This window comes from Scyliorhinus torazame, chromosome 18 (genome assembly GCF_047496885.1).
Source record: "Scyliorhinus torazame isolate Kashiwa2021f chromosome 18, sScyTor2.1, whole genome shotgun sequence".
NCBI classification, from domain to species: Eukaryota; Metazoa; Chordata; class Chondrichthyes; order Carcharhiniformes; family Scyliorhinidae; genus Scyliorhinus; species Scyliorhinus torazame.
The window spans coordinates 78,413,583-78,432,803 of record NC_092724.1 but is presented as its reverse complement, the minus strand read 5'-3'; the positions used below and the strand labels follow the sequence as shown (position 1 = coordinate 78,432,803).

Here is a 19,221-nt window from a genome sequence, read left to right as displayed (position 1 = left end):
GGCCAGGAATTTCCTTAACTTAACCGCAAGTGCAAAATAAAGCCCCATTTAAAGACAACTCCAAGTAATTTCCAGATTACGTCACCGTGCTTCCCTTTTGGGATTGCTGTGTGACACAGAGTGCTGTCTCCTTGGATACTAACACTGGCACTGGGTAGTACCATGGGTGGCAGTGTGGCACAATGGTTAGCACTGCTGCCTCACAGCACCAGGGACCTGGGTTTGATTCCGGCCTTGGGGTGACTGTGTAGAGTTTGCACGTTCTCCTTGTTTCCTCCGAGAACTCCAGTTTCCTTCAACAGTCCAGTTAGGTAGATTGCCCATGCTAAATTGCCCCTCCATGTCCAATGGTTAGGTGGGGTTATGGGGATAGTGTGGGAGAGTGGGCCCATGTATGGTGCTGCTTTGGAAGGTCAGTTGCAGTTTCGATGGGCCGAATTGCCTTCTTTTGTACTGTAGGGATTCTAGAGGATCATCTCCCAAGACTTTGCTGGATCTCTTCTGTTGAACTAACCTGTTGAATAACCATTTTGTACTGTTGCCACACTCCCTTGTATAAGGAAGGTTCTAATAAGAATTTGCACACACTGTAGGTTATGTTAATTGGAGATTCTGGTGTGGGAAAGACCTGCTTCCTGGTCCAGTTCAAAGACCGAGCCTTTTTAGCAGGGAACTTCATCGCCACAGTCGGGATAGACTTCCGGGTGAGATGCTGTTCACAGCTTTTTATTTATTTATCGGATTTGCACTTTAAAACATTTCCACAGAGGCTTTCCATATAGCTCCCTAATTACTGAAGGGACGTTGGACTCGAGTAGGTTTGATATCTTGAAGAAGTTGTGTGCAGTGCCTGAGGGCCTTGTATGGAAGTAAGGTCAATGGGGGGGTTCAAATGAAATTTCCCTCAAAATCTCCCTGCTTTATCATGCCAACAAGAGGGGTCTGATGCTGACTGCCCAGCTGCAAAAAGGGCTCTTTAAACCCAATATGAGAACAAGCACATTGGCTTAAAGGGCTGAATGCAGAATCCATTGTTGAAGACTCTGAGACCACAGACACCTCTTGAAGATTCTTTTTTAGCTTTGAGCACCCAGGCTGCTAATTATCAAGGGATTTATCGGTACAATGTGTATACATGTATATATTGCCATGACCTTTACACAGGAAGTGATGTGTTGGTAGTGTGGAAGTTCTCACCAGTGTGGCTACCGGCATGGTGCTTAAGAGCTGCTCAAGATCTGTTTAATTTGCTTTAGTCAAAATTCCTACACAATCCGGCAACATTACTGTGGTAATACCAGGTATTGCAGTACCTGAGAGGTGGATGCCCATTGGCTAGACCTAGGCGTCTACCATTGCCCAACGTACATAGTTCTGCCCTGAGAGGCGGGGTACAAGAACCAATGCCGTCCCAGCAGCCTTCACTTTCTGTATTGAAGCTGCTGGGTACAGTCTATCATAGAATTTACAGTGCAGAAGGAGGCCATTCGGCCCATCGAGTCCGCACCGGCTCTTGGAAAGAGCAACCTACCCAAGGTCAACACCGCCACCCTATCCCCATAACCCAGCAACCCCACCCAACACTAAGGGCAATTTATCATGGCCAATCCACCTAACTTGCACATCTTTGGACTGTGGGAGGAAACCGGAGCACCCGGAGGAAACCCACGCACACACAGGGAGGATGTGCAGACTCCGCACAGCCAGTGACCCAAGCCGAAATCGAACCTGGGATCCTGGAGCTGTGAAGCAATTGTGCTATCCACAATGTTACCGTGCTGCCCAGTCTAGCTGATTAAAGCCGATTAGTATGACTCTCCTTGTCTCTCGAGTAATTGATTGTGCATCAATTTAATCAGCTATTACTTCTGAAAGGATGGACCTCCGCATCAAGCCGGAATGCCTTCAGCTCAGTCCCCACGCAGACAACTCCGCTGCTATCTTCAAGCACTGGCTGGCGTGTTTTAAGAGCTTCGCCGACACGACCGCCGACACCCCCACGGAAAGGCAGAAGATGCACCTTCTACACTCCCGAGTCAGCCCTGCAATCTACCCTCTGATCGAGGAGGCGGAGAATTATGCTGCAGCTATCGAGCTGCTAGAAGGACATTACATCCGTCCTCTGAACCAGGTCTACGCCCGTCACCTGTTGGCAACTAGAAGGCAGAGCCCTGAAGAAACACTGGAAGACTTCTATCGGTCTCTACTAGTGCTGGGCCGGAACTGTGGCTGCCCAGCAGTCACGGGGAATGAGCACACGGAACTTTTAATTCGGGACGCTTGTGTGTCAGGTATGTCTTCCCCCTTGAAGACTCCTTGAAATGGACACGCTGGGCCTCACTGAGGCACGGGCCCTGGCAGGGTCCATGGACGTTGCGTACAAAAACGCACTGGCCTCCGCTCCCAGGCGCACGGCGCCCCCCTGGGCTGCGTGGTACCCCGTCGCGGCAGGCCCCCAGACTTTCCCGCAAACCCCGCAGGCCTGCGCCGCTAGACGGCCCGTTTTCACCGCCGGCCAACGCTGCTTCTTCTGTGGCCAAGCTGTGACTGTGAGGACACCATTCCCAGACCACTCCTCTGTGAAGCTGACTGTGAGGACACCATTCCCAGACCACTCCTCTGTGATGTTGACTGTGAGGACACCATTCCCAGACCACTTCTCTGTGACACTGACGGTGAGGACACCATTCCCAGACCACTCCTCTGTGAAGCTGACTGTGAGGACACCATTCCCAGACCACTCCTCTGTGAAGCTGACTGTGAGGACACCATTCCCAGACCACTCCTCTGTGATGTTGATTGTGAGGACACCATTCCCAGACCACTCCTCTGTGAAGCTGATTGTGAGGACACAATTCCCAGACCACTCCTCTGTGACACTGACTGTGAGGACACCATTCCGAGTCCACTCCTCTGTGAAGCTGACTGTGAGGACACCATTCCCAGACCACTCCTCTGTGACACTGACTGTGAGGACACCATTCCCAGACCACTCCTCTGTGACACTGACTGTGAGGACACCATTCCGAGTCCACTCCTCTGTGAAGCTGACTGTGAGGACACCATTCCCAGACCACTCCTCTGTGACACTGACTGTGAGGACACCATTCCCAGACCACTCCTCTGTGACGCTGACTGTGAGGACACAATTCCCAGACCACTCCTCTGTGATGCTGACTGTGAGGACACAATTCCCAGACCACTCCTCTGTGACACTGACGGTGAGGACACCATTCCCAGACCACTCCTCTGTGAAGCTGACTGTGAGGACACCATTCCCAGACCACTCCTCTGTGACACTGACGGTGAGGACACCATTCCCAGACCACTCCTCTGTGATGTTGACTGTGAGGACACCATTCCCAGACCACTCCTCTGTGAAGCTGACTGTGAGGACACCATTCCCAGACCACTCCTCTGTGATGTTGACTGTGAGGACACAATTCCCAGACCACTCCTCTGTGAAGCTGACTGTGAGGACACTGTCATGATATTCAAACACACACATCATGATGGACACACTAACAGGCAAATCAGAGTACACAACACCACAACCAATCACAGACAAGAACACCAACCACATAAAAAGCACGAGCACGACACCTGGAGGTCAGTAGGTCTGGGGAGAAGGAAACAAGAAAGAGCTGTTGAAACACCACAAGCAGGGAGCCCCCCACGTGCAGAGTGCAAAGACCAAGTTGTAAATAGTGAGTTTAAATAAAGAAGCGTTGTACCATATGCAACTGTGTTGGCTCTTCTGTGTGTCAGAACACCCAACACCACATGGTACAGGAGTGGATCGATACCTGCCTACCAACCTGCCATTCTGGACATGGACCACACCGGCAAACTGCAGCCGATGCAAGTCACGGGGAACCTAGGCACCAACTGGAAGCTCTACAGGCAGCGATTTGACCTGTACATCCGTGCCACCGAAAAACAGAATGCCTCGGATGATTCGAAGATTGCAATGCTCCTCTTCTACGCAGGCCCCCACCCAAACGATGTCTTTAATTCACTGGTGTTCGAGGAAGGCGAAAACCAGGCCAAATATGACACGGTCATCCTCAAAATGGACCAGCACTTTCAAACTGAAGTAAACGAAACTTTCGAAAGATACATCTTTCAGCAACGCCTGCAAGGTAAGGAGGAGCTTTTTCAACCCTTTTTGACGCACCTCCGGATTCTAGCGCAGTCCTGCGGTTACGGCACCACTACAGAGTCCATGATCAGGGACCAGATTGTTTTTGGCGTTGCCTCTAGTGGCCTACGCCAGCAGCTTCTTAAAATAAAGAGCCTCACCTTAGCGTCTGCTGTGGAAGCCTGTGTCCTCCATGAAAATGCTACCTGCCGTTTTGCCCGATTTCAGGCGTCCGAGTTGGCACGGAGGGGGTCCCCAGCCGTCGAATCGGCAAGCCAGGCCGCCCACGACGTTGAACGCATCCAGGCCGTCGATTTCTTCCCGCCCCACGGCCCGGACGACAGCGGCCGCTTCCCGCGCTTTTCGCGGTCTCCCGCGCAGGTGCGCGCCAAAAATAACGGCCACAACGAGGGACGCACTGCGCAGGCGCGCCCACCGCAAGATCGCACTGCGCATGCGCAGTGGCGCAACGAACGTCGTGACGTCATGACGTGCAGCAATTGTGGAGGTCTACACTTAAAAGGGCAATGTCCTGCAAAATACCGACAGTGCAACAGATGTGCCATGATAGGCCACTACGCAGCCCGCTGTCGTGCGGCTCAACCCATGGATCCGGCGCATCCTCGACAACCTCGCACACGAGTCAGGACCGTCCAGCCCACGCATCACGACTTCCAGTTAAGTGATGCAGATGACCAGGATGACTTCCGAGTTGCCGTCATTGATGTCAACAAGGTCAATGCCATCAATCCAGACGATGAGTGGTGTGCCACCCTGACGGTCAACCGATCGCGCGTCGCCTTCCGTCTGGACACCGGCGCATCCGCCAACCTAATTGCTTACTCTGCAGTCCAGGCCATGAAGGTCAAACCACCCATCACACCATCCCGGCTTAAGATGGTTGACTATAACGGGAACGTTATCCCGTCCGTAGGATCTTGCCAGCTACAGGTGACTCACAAGAGGTACACGGCCACACTCCCCTTCGAAGTTGTGGGCTCATCAAAGGACTCGTTACTGGGCGCACAAGCGTGTAAGGTCCTTCACCTGGTACAGCGCATCATGTCTCTCTCTCCAGATGAGATATCCGACTTCCCGGATGCTGAGTTCCACGCGAATCTCCATTCCCTCCTCGCTCACAACCAGGAGGTTTTTGAAGGCATGGGGACATTGCCACACACGTACAAGATTCGACTCAGACCGGACGCCATCCCTGTCGTTCACGCACCTCGCAGGGTTCCTGCGCCTCTCAAAGACCGCCTCAAGGCACAACTGCAGATTCTTCAGGACCAAGGGGTCCTATCCAAGGTCACGGAGCCCACGCCATGGGTCAGCTCCATGGTCTGTGTAAAGAAGCCCTCTGGCGAGCTCCGTATATGTATAGATCCAAAAGATCTGAACAACAACATCATGCGGGAACACTATCCCATCCCGAAACGAGAAGACCTCACCAGCGAGATGGCGCGAGCCAACATATTCACTAAATTGGATGCGTCCAAAGGATTCTGGCAGATCAAACTGGACCCGGCCAGCCGAAGACTATGCACATTCAACACCCCTTTTGGCAGATTCTGCTACAACCGGATGCCATTCGGCATCATTTCGGCATCTGAAGTATTCCACCGCATTATGGAGCAGATGATGGAAGGCATCGAAGGGGTACGTGTATATGTGGACGATATCATCATTTGGTCCACCACTCCGCAGGAACACATGCATCGTCTTCGACGTGTCTTCACCCGCATACGGCAAAATGGCCTGCGTCTCAACCGTGCGAAGTGTGCTTTCGGCCAGACGGAGCTGAAATTCCTCGGGGACCACATCTCAAGGTCCGGGGTCCGTCCCGATGCAGACAAGGTTAGCGCCATCACAGCCATGCCACGACCGGCTGACAAGAAGGCTGTCTTAAGATTCCTGCGCATGGTCAACTTCCTTGGGAAGTTCATTCCCAACCTGGCTTCTCATACAACAAACATGCGCCATCTCGTAAAAAAATCGACGGAATTCAACTGGCACCAGTCGCATCAGCGGGAATGGGAGGAGCTCAAGCACAAACTGGTCACGGCACCAGTGCTGGCCTTCTTTGACGCGACTCGCCCTACAAAGATCTCAACAGACGCCAGCCAATCTGGTATTGGAGCGGTACTCCTGCAAAAAGACAGCACGTCATCATGGGCCCCGGTTGCGTATGCCTCACGAGCCATGACCCCTACCGAACAGCGCTACGCGCAAATCGAAAAAGAATGCCTGGGCTTGTTAACTGGACTGGACAAGTTCCACGACTATGTGTATGGCCTGCCACGATTCACGGTCGAAACTGACCACCGCCCCCTGGTCAACATCATTAACAAAGACCTGAACGACATGACTCCTCGCCTCCAGCGCATCTTACTTAAACTCAGGAGGTACGATTTTGAACTGATCTACACTCCGGGGAAGGAACTCATAGTGGCGGACACTCTTTCCCGAGCAGTGAGCACACCACCAGATGCGGAGGGGTTCGTGCGTCAAATTGAGGCACACGTGACTCTGACAGCAGCAAATATGCCAGCTGATGATCCTTGTCTGGCCCACATACGCGCAGAGACGGCGACTGACCCTCTGCTGCAGCGAGTGATGCGCCACATGACGGAAGGGTGGCTAAAAGGGCAGTGCCCCCAGTTTTATAATGTGCGAGATGATCTCACCAATATAGACGGGGTCCTTATGAAATCGCATAGGATCGTCATTCCACACAGTGTGCGCCAGATGATTCTTCGTCAACTACACGAAGGCCACTTGGGCGTCGAAAAATGCAGACGAAGGGCCCGGGCGGCGGTATATTGGCCGGGTATTAATGAAGACATAGCCAACATGGTGCTCAACTGCACAACCTGTCAGAGGTTTCAGCCAGCGCAACCTCCGGAAACACTTCTACCACACGAGATGGTGACGTCCCCCTGGGCGAAGGTGGGTGTTGACCTATTTCACGCGCTCGGCAGAGATTACATTGTTATTATAGACTACTTCTCAAACTACCCGGAAGTCATGCCTCTCCATGATCTGACGTCGTCCGCAGTCATTGGGGCCTGCAAGGAAACGTTTGCTCGCCATGGCATTCCAAGGACTGTCATGTCAGACAATGGACCTTGTTTTGCCAGCCGTGAATGGTCGTCCTTTGCCGCAGCATATGGTTTCACTCATGTGACATCCAGCCCTCTGCATCCACAATCGAACGGGAAGGCTGAAAAGGGTGTCCACATCGCAAAGCGGCTCTTGTGCAAGGCGGCTGATGCCGGATCGGACTTTAACCTTGCCTTGCTGGCCTATCGATCGGCCCCGTTATCCACGGGCCTCTCGCCAGCGCAGCTACTAATGGGTCGCTCCCTCAGGACGACGGTACCTTCCGTCCTGGCACCGACAACAGACCATGAGGCGGTTCTTCGGAACATGCAACTGCAGCGTGATCGCCAGAAAGGTCGGTACGACACACGAGCGACGGACCTGCCCCCCCTGTCCTCCGGAGACAAAGTACGCGTCCATCAACCGTATGGTGGCTGGTCAGCACCGGCCGAAGTCCTCCGACAAGTGGCTCCCCGCTCGTTCCTGGTTCGCATGCCGGATGGTTCCGTGCGTCGCCGCAATCGGCGCGCCCTTCACCGACTTCCACGCTCACAGCCACACAACACGCCAGATCCTCAACAGGCTTCCGAGGATGACTTTGTGGAGCTGCCGCACATCACGCCCTTTCCATCGCCACCCATGGCCATGCCTGCACAGCAGCCGGTGGTTCTTGATCCACCCTTAAGGCGGTCAACCCGAATTCGTCGCAAACCCATTAGAATGGACTTATAATACAGTTCATATGTTTAATAAGTTGGCAATTTTACATGATAACCTGTTGTTGTTTATCGTTCCAGATGTCGTCTGACTGGACAACTGTTCAAATTTTTTTTCTTCTTCTCTCGTTCGCATTTCTGTTATGTTATGGTACAACTGGATTCATGTGACGCACTCGACATCGCCCCATGTACATAGTTCCGTCATAGACACATGCTGCACACGACACACACACACTCTTAGATGCACTCACGTCACGATCATATTTATTACCACGTAGGCACATATCTTTGTAAAAAGGGGGGATGTCATGATATTCAAACACACACATCATGATGGACACACTAACAGGCAAATCAGAGTACACAACACCACAACCAATCACAGACAAGAACACCAACCACATAAAAAGCACGAGCACGACACCTGGAGGTCAGTAGGTCTGGGGAGAAGGAAACAAGAAAGAGCTGTTGAAACACCACAAGCAGGGAGCCCCCCACGTGCAGAGTGCAAAGACCAAGTTGTAAATAGTGAGTTTAAATAAAGAAGCGTTGTACCATATGCAACTGTGTTGGCTCTTCTGTGTGTCAGAACACCCAACACCACAGACACCATTCCCAGACCACTCCTCTGTGAAGCTGACTGTGAGGACACAATTCCCAGACCACGCCTCTGTGACACTGACTGTGAGGACACCATTCCGAGTCCACTCCTCTGTGAAGCTGACTGTGAGGACACCATTCCCAGACCACTCCTCTGTGAAGCTGACTGTGAGGACACCATTCCCAGACCACTCCTCTGCGATGTTGACTGTGAGGACACCATTCCGAGTCCACTCCTCTGTGACATTGACTGTGAGGACACCATTCCGAGTCCACTCCTCTGTGAAGCTGACGGCGAGGACACCATTTCCAGACCACTCCTCTGTGAAGCTGATGGCGAGGACACCATTTCCAGACCACTCCTCTGTGACACTGACTGTGAGGACACCATTCCCAGACCACTCCTCTGTGATGCTGACTGTGAGGACACAATTCCCAGACCACTCCTCTGTGATGCTGACTGTGAGGACACAATTCCCAGACCACTCCTCTGTGATGCTGACTGCGAGGACACCATTCCCAGACCACTCCTCTGTGATGCTGACTGTGAGGACACCATTCCCAGACCACTCCTCTGTGATGCTGACTGTGAGGACACCATTCCCAGACCACTCCTCTGTGACACTGACTGTGAGGACACCATTCCCAGACAACTCCTCTGTGAAGCTGATTGTGAGGACACCATTCCCAGACCACTCCTCTGTGATGTTGACTGTGAGGACACCATTCCCAGACCACTCCTCTGTGATGCTGACTGTGAGGACACCATTCCCAGACCACTCCTCTGTGAAGCTGACGGTGAGGACACCATTTCCAGACCACTCCTCTGTGACACTGACTGTGAGGACACCATTCCCAGACCACTCCTCTGTGAAGCTGATTGTGAGGACACCCTTCCCAGACCACTCCTCTGTGATGTTGACTGTGAGGACACCATTCCCAGACCACTCCTCTGTGAAGCTGAATTTGAGGACACCATTCCCAGACCACTCCTCTGTGATGCTGACTGTGAGGACACCATTCCCAGACCACTCCTCTGTGATGTTGATTGTGAGGACACCATTCCCAGACCACTCCTCTGTGATGCTGACTGTGAGGACACAATTCCCAGACCACTCCTCTGTGATGTTGACTGCGAGGACACCATTCCCAGACCACTCCTCTGTGATGCTGACTGTGAGGACACCATTCCCAGACCACTCCTCTGTGATGTTGACGGTGAGGACACCATTCCCAGACCACTCTTCTGTGAAGCTGATTGTGAGGACACCATTCCCAGACCACTCCTCTGTGAAGCTGACTGTGAGGACACCATTCCCAGACCACTCCTCTGTGATGCTGACTGTGAGGACACCATTCCCAGACCACTCCTCTGTGAAGCTGATTTTGAGGACACCATTCCCAGACCACTCCTCTGTGATGTTGACTGTGAGGACATCATTCCCAGACCACTCCTCTGGGAAGCTGACTGTGAGGACACCATTCCCAGACCACTCCTCTGTGAAGCTGATTGTGAGGACACCATTCCCAGACCACTCCTCTGTGATGTTGACTGTGAGGACACCATTCCCAGACCACTCCTCTGTGAAGCTGACTGTGAGGACACCATTCCCAGACCACTTCTCTGTGACACTGATGGTGAGGACACCATTCCCAGACCACTCCTCTGTGATGTTGACTGTGAGGACACCATTTCCTGACTACTCCTCTGTGAAGCTGACTGTGAGGACACCATTCCCAGACCACTCCTCTGTGATGCTGACTGTGAGGACACAATTCCCAGACCACTCCTCTGTGATGCTGACTGTGAGGACACAATTCCCAGACCACTCCTCTGTGACGTTGACTGTGAGGACACCATTCCCAGACCACTCCTCTGTGATGCTGACTGTGAGGACACCATTACCAGACCACTCCTCTGTGAAGCTGACTGTGAGAACACCATTCCCAGACCAGTCCTCTGTGATGTTGACTGTGAGGACATCATTCCCAGACCACTCCTCTTTGAAGCTGACTGTGAGGACACCATTCCCAGACCACTTCTCTGTGACACTGACGGTGAGGACACCATTCCCAGACCACTCCTCTGTGATGTTGACTGTGAGGACACCATTCCCTGACCACTCCTCTGTGACACTGACTGTGAGGACACAATTCCCAGACCACTCCTCTGTGACACTGACTGTGAGGACACCATTCCGAGTCCACTCCTCTGTGAAGCTGACTGTGAGGACACCATTCCCAGACCACTCCTCTGTGAAGCTGACGGCGAGGACACCATTTCCAGACCACTCCTCTGTGACACTGACTGTGAGGACACCATTCCCAGACCCCTCCTCTGTGATGCTGACTGTGAGGACACCATTCCCAGACCACTCCTCTGTGAAGCTGACTGTGAGGACACCATTCCCAGACCACTCCTCTGTGACACTGACTGTGAGGACACCATTTCCAGACCACTCCTCTGTGACACTGACTGTGAGCACACCATTCCCAGACCACTCCTCTGTGATGCTGACTCTCAGGAACCATTCCCAGACCACTCCTCTGTGAAGCTGACTGTGAGGACACCATTCCCCGACCACTCCTCTGTGAAGCTGACTGTGAGGACACTATTCCCAGACCACTCCTCTGTGATGCTGACTGTGAGGACACCATTCCCAGACCACTCCTCTGCGATGTTGACTGTGAGGACACCATTCCCAGACCACTCCTCTGTGATGCTGACTGTGAGGACACCATTCCCAGACCACTCCTCTGTGATGCTGACTGTGAGGACACCATTCCCAGACCACTCCTCTGTGATGCTGACTGTGAGAACACCATTTCCAGACCACTCCTCTGCGATGTTGACTGTGAGGACACCATTCCCAGACCACTCCTCTGTGATGCTGACTGTGAGGACACCATTCCCAGACCACTCCTCTGTGATGTTGACTGCGAGGACACCATTCCCAGACCACTCCTCTGTGACACTGACTGTGAGGACACCATTCCCAGACCACTCCTCTGTGATGTTGACTGTGAGGACACCATTCCCAGACCACTCCTCTGTGATGTTGACTGTGAGGACACCATTCCCAGACCACTCCTCTGTGACACTGACGGTGAGGACACCATTCCCAGACCACTCCTCTGTGACACTGACTGTGAGGACATCATTCCCAGACCACTCCTCTGTGATGCTGACTGTGAGGACATCATTCCCAGACCACTCCTCTGTGACACTGACTGTGAGGACACCATTCCCAGACCACTCCTCTGTGACACTGACTGTGAGGACACCATTCCCAGACCACTCCTCTGCGATGTTGACTGTGAGGACACCATTCCCAGACCACTCCTCTGTGATGCTGACTGTGAGGACACCATTCCCAGACCACTCCTCTGTGATGCTGACTGTGAGGACACCATTCCCAGACCACACATCTGCGATGTTGACTGTGAGGACACCATTCCCAGACCACTCCTCTGTGATGCTGACTGCAAGGACACCATTCCCAGACCACTCCTCTGTGACACTGACTGCAAGGACACCATTCCCAGACCACTCCTCTGTGATGTTGACTGCGAGGACACCATTCCCAGACCACTCCTCTGTGACACTGACTGCAAGGACACCATTCCCAGACCACTCCTCTGTGATGCTGACTGCAAGGACACCATTCCCAGACCACTCCTCTGTGATGTTGACTGCGAGTACATCATTCCCAGACCACTTCACTCTGACTCTGACTGCAAGGACACCATTCCCAGACAACTTCTCTGTGACGCTGACTGTGAGGACACCATTCCCAGACCATTTCACTCTGACGCTGACTGCAAGGACACCATTCCCAGACCACTCCTCTGTGAAGCTGACGGCGAGGACACCATTCCCAGACCACTCCTCTGTGACACTGACTGTGAGGACACCATTCCCAGACCACTTCACTCTGACTCTGACTGCAAGGACACCATTCCCAGACAACTTCTCTGTGACGCTGACTGTGAGGACACCATTCCCAGACCACTCCTCTGTGATGCTGACTGTGAGGACACCATTCCCAGACCACTCCTCTGTGAAGCTGACTGTGAGGACACCATTCCCAGACCACTCCTCTGTGATGCTGATTTTGAGGACACCATTCCCAGACCACTCCTCTGTGATGTTGACTGTGAGGACACCATTCCCAGACCACTCCTCTGTGATGCTGACTGTGAGAACACCGTTCCCAGACTGCGTCACTGCAATACTTACCATGAGGACACAGTTCCCAGACTGCATCACTGCAATGCTGACTGCGAGAACACCATTCCCAGACAACATCTCTGTGACACTGACTGAGAGGACACCATTCCCAGACCACTTCACTGTGACACTGACTGTGAGGACACCATTCCCAGACCACTTCACTCTGACTCTGACTGCAAGGACACCATTCCCAGACAACTTCTCTGTGACACTGACTGAGAGGACACCATTCCCAGACCACTTCACTGTGATGCTGACTGCAAGGACACATTCCCAGACCACTTCACTCTGATGCTGACTGCAAGGACACAATTTCCAGACAGCGTCTCTGTGACACTGACTGCAAGGACACAATTTCCAGACAGCGTCTCTGTGACACTGACTGCAAGGACACAATTCCCAGACAACCTCTCTGTGACACTGACTGCAAGGACACAATTTCCAGACAACTTCTCTGTGACACTGACTGCAAGGACACAATTCCCAGACAACCTCTCTGTGACACTGTCTGCAAGGACACAATTCCCAGACAACCTCTCTATGACACTGACTGCAAGGACACTGTTCGCAGACCACTTCTCTGTGACACTGACTGAGAGGGCACCATTCCCAGACCACTTCCCTGTGATGCTGACTGCAAGGTCACAATTCCCAGACAACTTCTCTGTTACGCTGACTGCAAGGACACAATTCCCAGACCACTTCACTGAAATACTGACTGCAAGGACACCATTCCTAGACTGCTTCACTGTGACGCTGACTGCAAGGTCACCATTCTCAGACTGCTTCTCTGTGACACTGACTGAGAGGACACCATTCCCAGACCACTTCCCTGTGACACTGACTGCAAGGACACCATTCCCAAACCACTTATCTGTGACACTGACTGAGAGGACACCATTCCCAGACCACTTCCCTGTGACACTGACTGCAAGGACACCATTCCCAAACCACTTATCTGTGACACTGACTGAGAGGACACCATTCCCAGACCACTTCACTGAAATACTGACTGCAAGGACACCATTCCCAGACCACTTCACTGAAACACTGACTGCAAGGACACCATTCCCAGATAACTTCTCTGTGACACTGACTGAGAGGACACCATTCCCAGACAACATCTCTGTGACACTGACTGAGAGGACACCATTCCCAGACCACTTCACTGTGATGCCGACTGCAAGGACACATTCCCAGACCACTTCACTCTGATGCTGACTGCAAGGACACAATTTCCAGACAACGTCTCTGTGACACTGACTGCAAGGACACTGTTCGCAGACCACTTCTCTGTGACACTGACTGAGAGGGCACCATTCCCAGACCACTTCCCTGTGATGCTGACTGCAAGGACACAATTCCCAGACAACTTCTCTGTTACGCTGACTGCAAGGACACAATTCCCAGACAACTTCTCTGTGACACTGACTGAGAGGGCACCTTTCCCAGACCACTTCACTGAAACACTGACTGCAAGGACACCATTCCTAGACTGCTTCACTGTGACGCTGACTGCAAGGTCACCATTCTCAGACTGCTTCTCTGTGACACTGACTGAGAGGATACCATTCCCAGACCACTTCCCTGTGATACTGACTGCAAGGACACCATTCCCAAACCACTTATCTGTGACACTGACTGAGAGGACACCATTCCCAGACCACTTCACTGAAACACTGACTGCAAGGACACCATTCCCAGACCACTTCACTGAAACACTGACTGCAAAAACACCATTCCTAGACTGCTTCACTGTGATGCTGACTGCAAGGACACCATTCCTAGACTGCTTCACTGTGACGCTGACTGCAAGGACACCATTCCTAGACAACTTCTCTGTGACACTGACTAAGAGGACACCATTCCCAGACCACTTCACTCTGACGCTGACTGCAAGGACACCATTCTCAGACAACTTCTCTGTGACACTGACTGAGAGGACACCATTCCCAGACCACTACACTCTGACGCTGACTGCAAGGACACATTCTCAGACCATTTCTCTGTGATGCTGACTGCAAGGGCACCATTCCCAGACAACTTCTCTGTGACACTGACTAAGAGGACACCATTCCCAGACCACTTCACTCTGACGCTGACTGCAAGGACACCATTCTCAGACAACTTCTCTGTGACACTGACTGAGAGGACACCATTCCCAGACCACTACACTCTGACGCTGACTGCAAGGACACATTCTCAGACCATTTCTCTGTGATGCTGACTGTGAGAACACGGTTCCCAGACTGCGTCACTGCAATACTTACCATGAGGACACAGTTCCCAGACTGCTTCACTGCAATGCTGACTGCGAGAACACCATTCCCAGACAACTTCTCTGTGACACTGACTGAGAGGACACCATTCCCAGACAACATCTCTGTGACACTGACTGAGAGGACACCATTCCCAGACCACTTCACTGTGATGCTGACTGCAAGGACACATTCCCAGACCACTTCACTCTGATGCTGACTGCAAGGACACAATTTCCAGACAGCGTCTCTGTGACACTGACTGCAAGGACACAATTCCCAGACAACCTCTCTGTGACACTGTCTGCAAAGACACAATTCCCAGACAACTTCTCTGTGACACTGACTGCAAGGACACTGTTCGCAGACCACTTCTCTGTGACACTGACTGAGAGGGCACCATTCCCAGACCACTTCCCTGTGTTGCTGACTGCAAGGACACAATTCCCAGGCAACTTCTCTGTTACGCTGACTGCAAGGACACAATTCCCAGACAACTTCTCTGTGACACTGTCTGAGAGGGCACCTTTCCCAGACCACTTCACTGAAACATTGACTGCAAGGTCACCATTCCCAGACCACTTCTCTGTGACACTGACTGAGAGGAAACCATTCCCAGACCACTTCCCTGTGACACTGACTGCAAGGGCACCATTCCCAGACCACTTCTCTGTGACACTGACTGAGAGGACACCATTCCCAGACCACTTCACTGAAACACTGACTGCAAAAACACCATTCCTAGACTGCTTCACTGTGACGCTGACTGCAAGGTCACCATTCCTAGACTGCTTCTCTGTGACGCTGACTGCAAGGACACCATTCCTACAGACTACAACACTGTGACGCTGACTGCAAGGGCACCATTCCCAGACTGCTTCACTGCAATGCTGACTGCAAGGTCACCATTCCCAGACTGCTGCACTGCAATGCTCACTCCAAGGATACCATTCCCAGACTGCTTCACTGCATTGCTTACAATGAGAACACCATTCCCAGACTGCTTCACTGCGATGCTTACTGCGAGAACACCACTCGCTGACTGCTTCACTGCAATGCTGACTGCAAGGACACCATTCCTAGATTATCAATACTTCAGGGAATCATCCAAAATATAAACACACTTCCATTAGCCCTTTCTCTATAACCAAGTAAGTGGTTGGCATGAATGATTACCTCACTTGTACGATCCATTAATTACAGCTTTAGCAGACACACAGCCTGGGTACCTTAACCTAGGTTATTTAATTATATTACTGCAACAAATAATACCTGAACCCAGGCTTTTAATAATAATAATCGCTTATTGTTACAAGTAGGCTTCAATGAAGTTACTGTGAAAATCCCCTAGTCGCCACCTTTCGGCGCCTGTTCAGGGAGGCTAGTACGGGAATTGAACCCACGCTGCTGGCCTTGTTTTGCATTACAAGCTAGCTATTTAGCCCAGTGTGCTAAACCAGCCCTTTAATAGCATTGCTGCAGCAAATGTAAAATACAACATATATAACAATTTATTGCATTCATCACAATGTCACAGGAGCTTCTGTTAGAGGAAAGTAGGGATGTTGAGCAATTGTTACAACTCAATTGGTGAGGTGTATCTGCCCATCTAATGTGTGTTGATTAATCTGGCAGAGCCAATATGGTGATTGCCCCTTTAAGGGTAATGCAGCAGAGTAAGGGTCACCTGGCTTGGGCGTCCCTTACTCTGCTGTGTTACCCTTAAAGGAACAATCACCACAGCCATGTACAATAAGTAAGAAGTCTTTCAACACCAGGTTAAAGTCCAACAGATTTGTTTCAAATACTAGCTTTCGGACCACTGCTCCTTCCTCAGGTGAATGAAGAGGTATGTTCCAGAAACATATATATGGACAAAGTCAAAGATGCAAGACAATGCTTTGAATGTGAGCATTTGCAGGTAATTAAGTCTTTACAGATCCAGAGATAGGGGTAACCCCAGGTTAAAGAGGTGTGAATTGTCTCAAGCCAGGACAGTTGGTAGGATTTCGCAAGCCCAGGCCAGATGGTGGGGGATGAATGTAATGCGACATGAAAAGGTCCCGGTTGAGACCATACTCATGTATGCGGAACTTAGCTATATGTTTCTGCTCGGCGATTTTGCGTTGTCGCGCGTCCTGAAGCAGTCTTGGAGAACGCTTGCCCGGAGATCGGAGGCTAAATGCCCTTGACTGCTGAAGTGTTCCCCGACTGGAAGGGAATATTCCTGCCTGGCGATTGTCAAGTGATGTCCGTTCATCTGTTGTCGCAGAGTCTGCATGGTCTCGCCAATGTACCACGCTTCGGGACATCCTTTCCTGCAGCGTATGAGGTAGACAACGTTGGCCGAGTCGCATGAGTATGTACCGCGTATCTGATGGGTGGTGTTCTCACGTGTAATGGTGGTACCCATGTCGATGATCTGGCACGTCTTGCAGAGATTGCCATGGCAGAGCTGTGTGGTGTCGTGGTCGCTGTTCTGAAGTGGTAGTTTGCTACAAACAATGGTTTGAGGTTGCGCGGTTGTTTGAAGGAAAGTAGTGGGGGTGTAGGGATGACCTTGGCAAGATGTTCAGCTTCATCAATGACGTATTGAAGGCTGCGAAGAAGATGTCATAGTTTCTCCGCGGAAGTACTGGACGACGAAGGATATTCTGTCGGTTGTGTCTTCTGAGGAGGTCGGTGTGGTTTTTTGCTGTGGCGCATTGGAACTGTCGATCGATGAGTCGAGCGCCATATCCCGTTCGTACGAGGGCATCTTTCAGCATCTGTATATGTCTGTTACGCTCCTCCTCGTCTGAGCAAGTCCTGTGTATACATAGATTACATAGAATATAGAACATACAGTGCAGAAGGAGGCCATTCGGCCCATCGAGTCTGCACCGACCCACATTAATCCCTCACTTCCACCCTATCCCCGCAACCCAATAACCCCTCCCAACCCTTATGGACACTACGGGCAATTTAGCATGGCCAATCCACCTAACCTGCACGTCTTTGGACTGTGGGAGGAAACCGGAGCACCCAGAGGAAACCCACGCGGACACGGGGAGAACGTGCAAACTCCGCACAGTCAGTGACCCAGTGGGGAATCGAACCTGGGACCCTGGTGCTGTGAAGCCACAGTGCTATCCACTTGTGCTACCGTGCTGCCCTACGAAGGGTTTGTCCATAGGGGATGGCTTCTTTAATGTGTTTAGGGTGGAAGCTGGTGAAGTGGACCATCGTGAGGTTATCCGTGGTCCTTGATGGCGATTAATGTGTCCAAGAATACCAGGTTAAAGTCCAACAGGTTTGTTTCAAACACTAGCTTTCAGAGCATTGCTCCTTCCTCAGGTGAATGAAGAGGTATGTTCCAGAAACATATATATGGACAAAGTAGTGCTCCAAAAGCTAGTGTTTGAAACAAACCTGTTGGACTTTGACCTGGACTTAATTACCTGCAAATGCTCGCATTCAAAACATTGTCTTGCATCTTTGACTTTGTCCATATATATGTTTCCAGAACCCACCTCTTCATTCACCTGAGGAAGGAGCAGTGCTCCGAAAGCTAGTGTTTGAAACAAATCTTTTGGACTTTAACCTGGTGTTGTAAGACTTCTTACTGTGCTCACCCCAGTAAATGCCGGCATCTCCACATCATGTACAATAAGCTCATCGATTGCCATCTCAGCCAGACTGGGAGCAACATTGCTGTTCTTATACAGCTGCTTTGGCAATGCGAATGGGTCATGAAGAGAAGTTCACCTGTACAGTCTTGCGTTAGGGTAGGGAGGGTGATAGGAGGTGTCAAACATGAATCAGGGGACGCTGAGATCCATCAAACTATATAATATCGCAATCAAAATATGTCCAATGGAGTATGGGCAGCAGATCGTTGCTTATGTCAAACATTCAGATGTTCCTGTGGGCCTGATCCTTTCAATCTCTGGGTGCCTGCTCCAGCCATACAACACCTGTTTCACTGAGCTCTAATGAATCTATCCTCCTTGCCCCACTCTTGGCAATATCTTCAACCTGCCTTGGAGTTCCCTCCTGAAAACCCTATCCCTATCCCCAACATGCTTATCATCCTTTTACCATACCTTTAAGTGTGTGATCACCACCTCCTAATGTTTCCTTCTTTGCTTCTATTTTATTTCAGGTGTCTGCTCAAACATTTTTCTA

At 51.4% G+C, this 19,221-nt stretch overlaps 1 protein-coding gene across 6 annotated transcripts in view; it reads left to right on the top strand.

Moving 5' to 3' along the window:
* The window catches only part of LOC140395325 (ras-related protein Rab-37-like), an 844,903-nt gene that overhangs the window by 469,441 nt on the left and 356,241 nt on the right, over positions 1-19,221 (top strand). For 2 of the 6 annotated variants that reach the window (XM_072482953.1, XM_072482950.1), the window contains exon 2: positions 594-704. The exons of the other annotated variants lie outside the window; for them this stretch is intronic. In XM_072482953.1, coding sequence (XP_072339054.1) covers positions 594-704 — 111 coding nt within the window. The remainder of the gene's footprint in view (positions 1-593; positions 705-19,221) is intronic. 6 annotated transcript variants of the gene reach the window in all.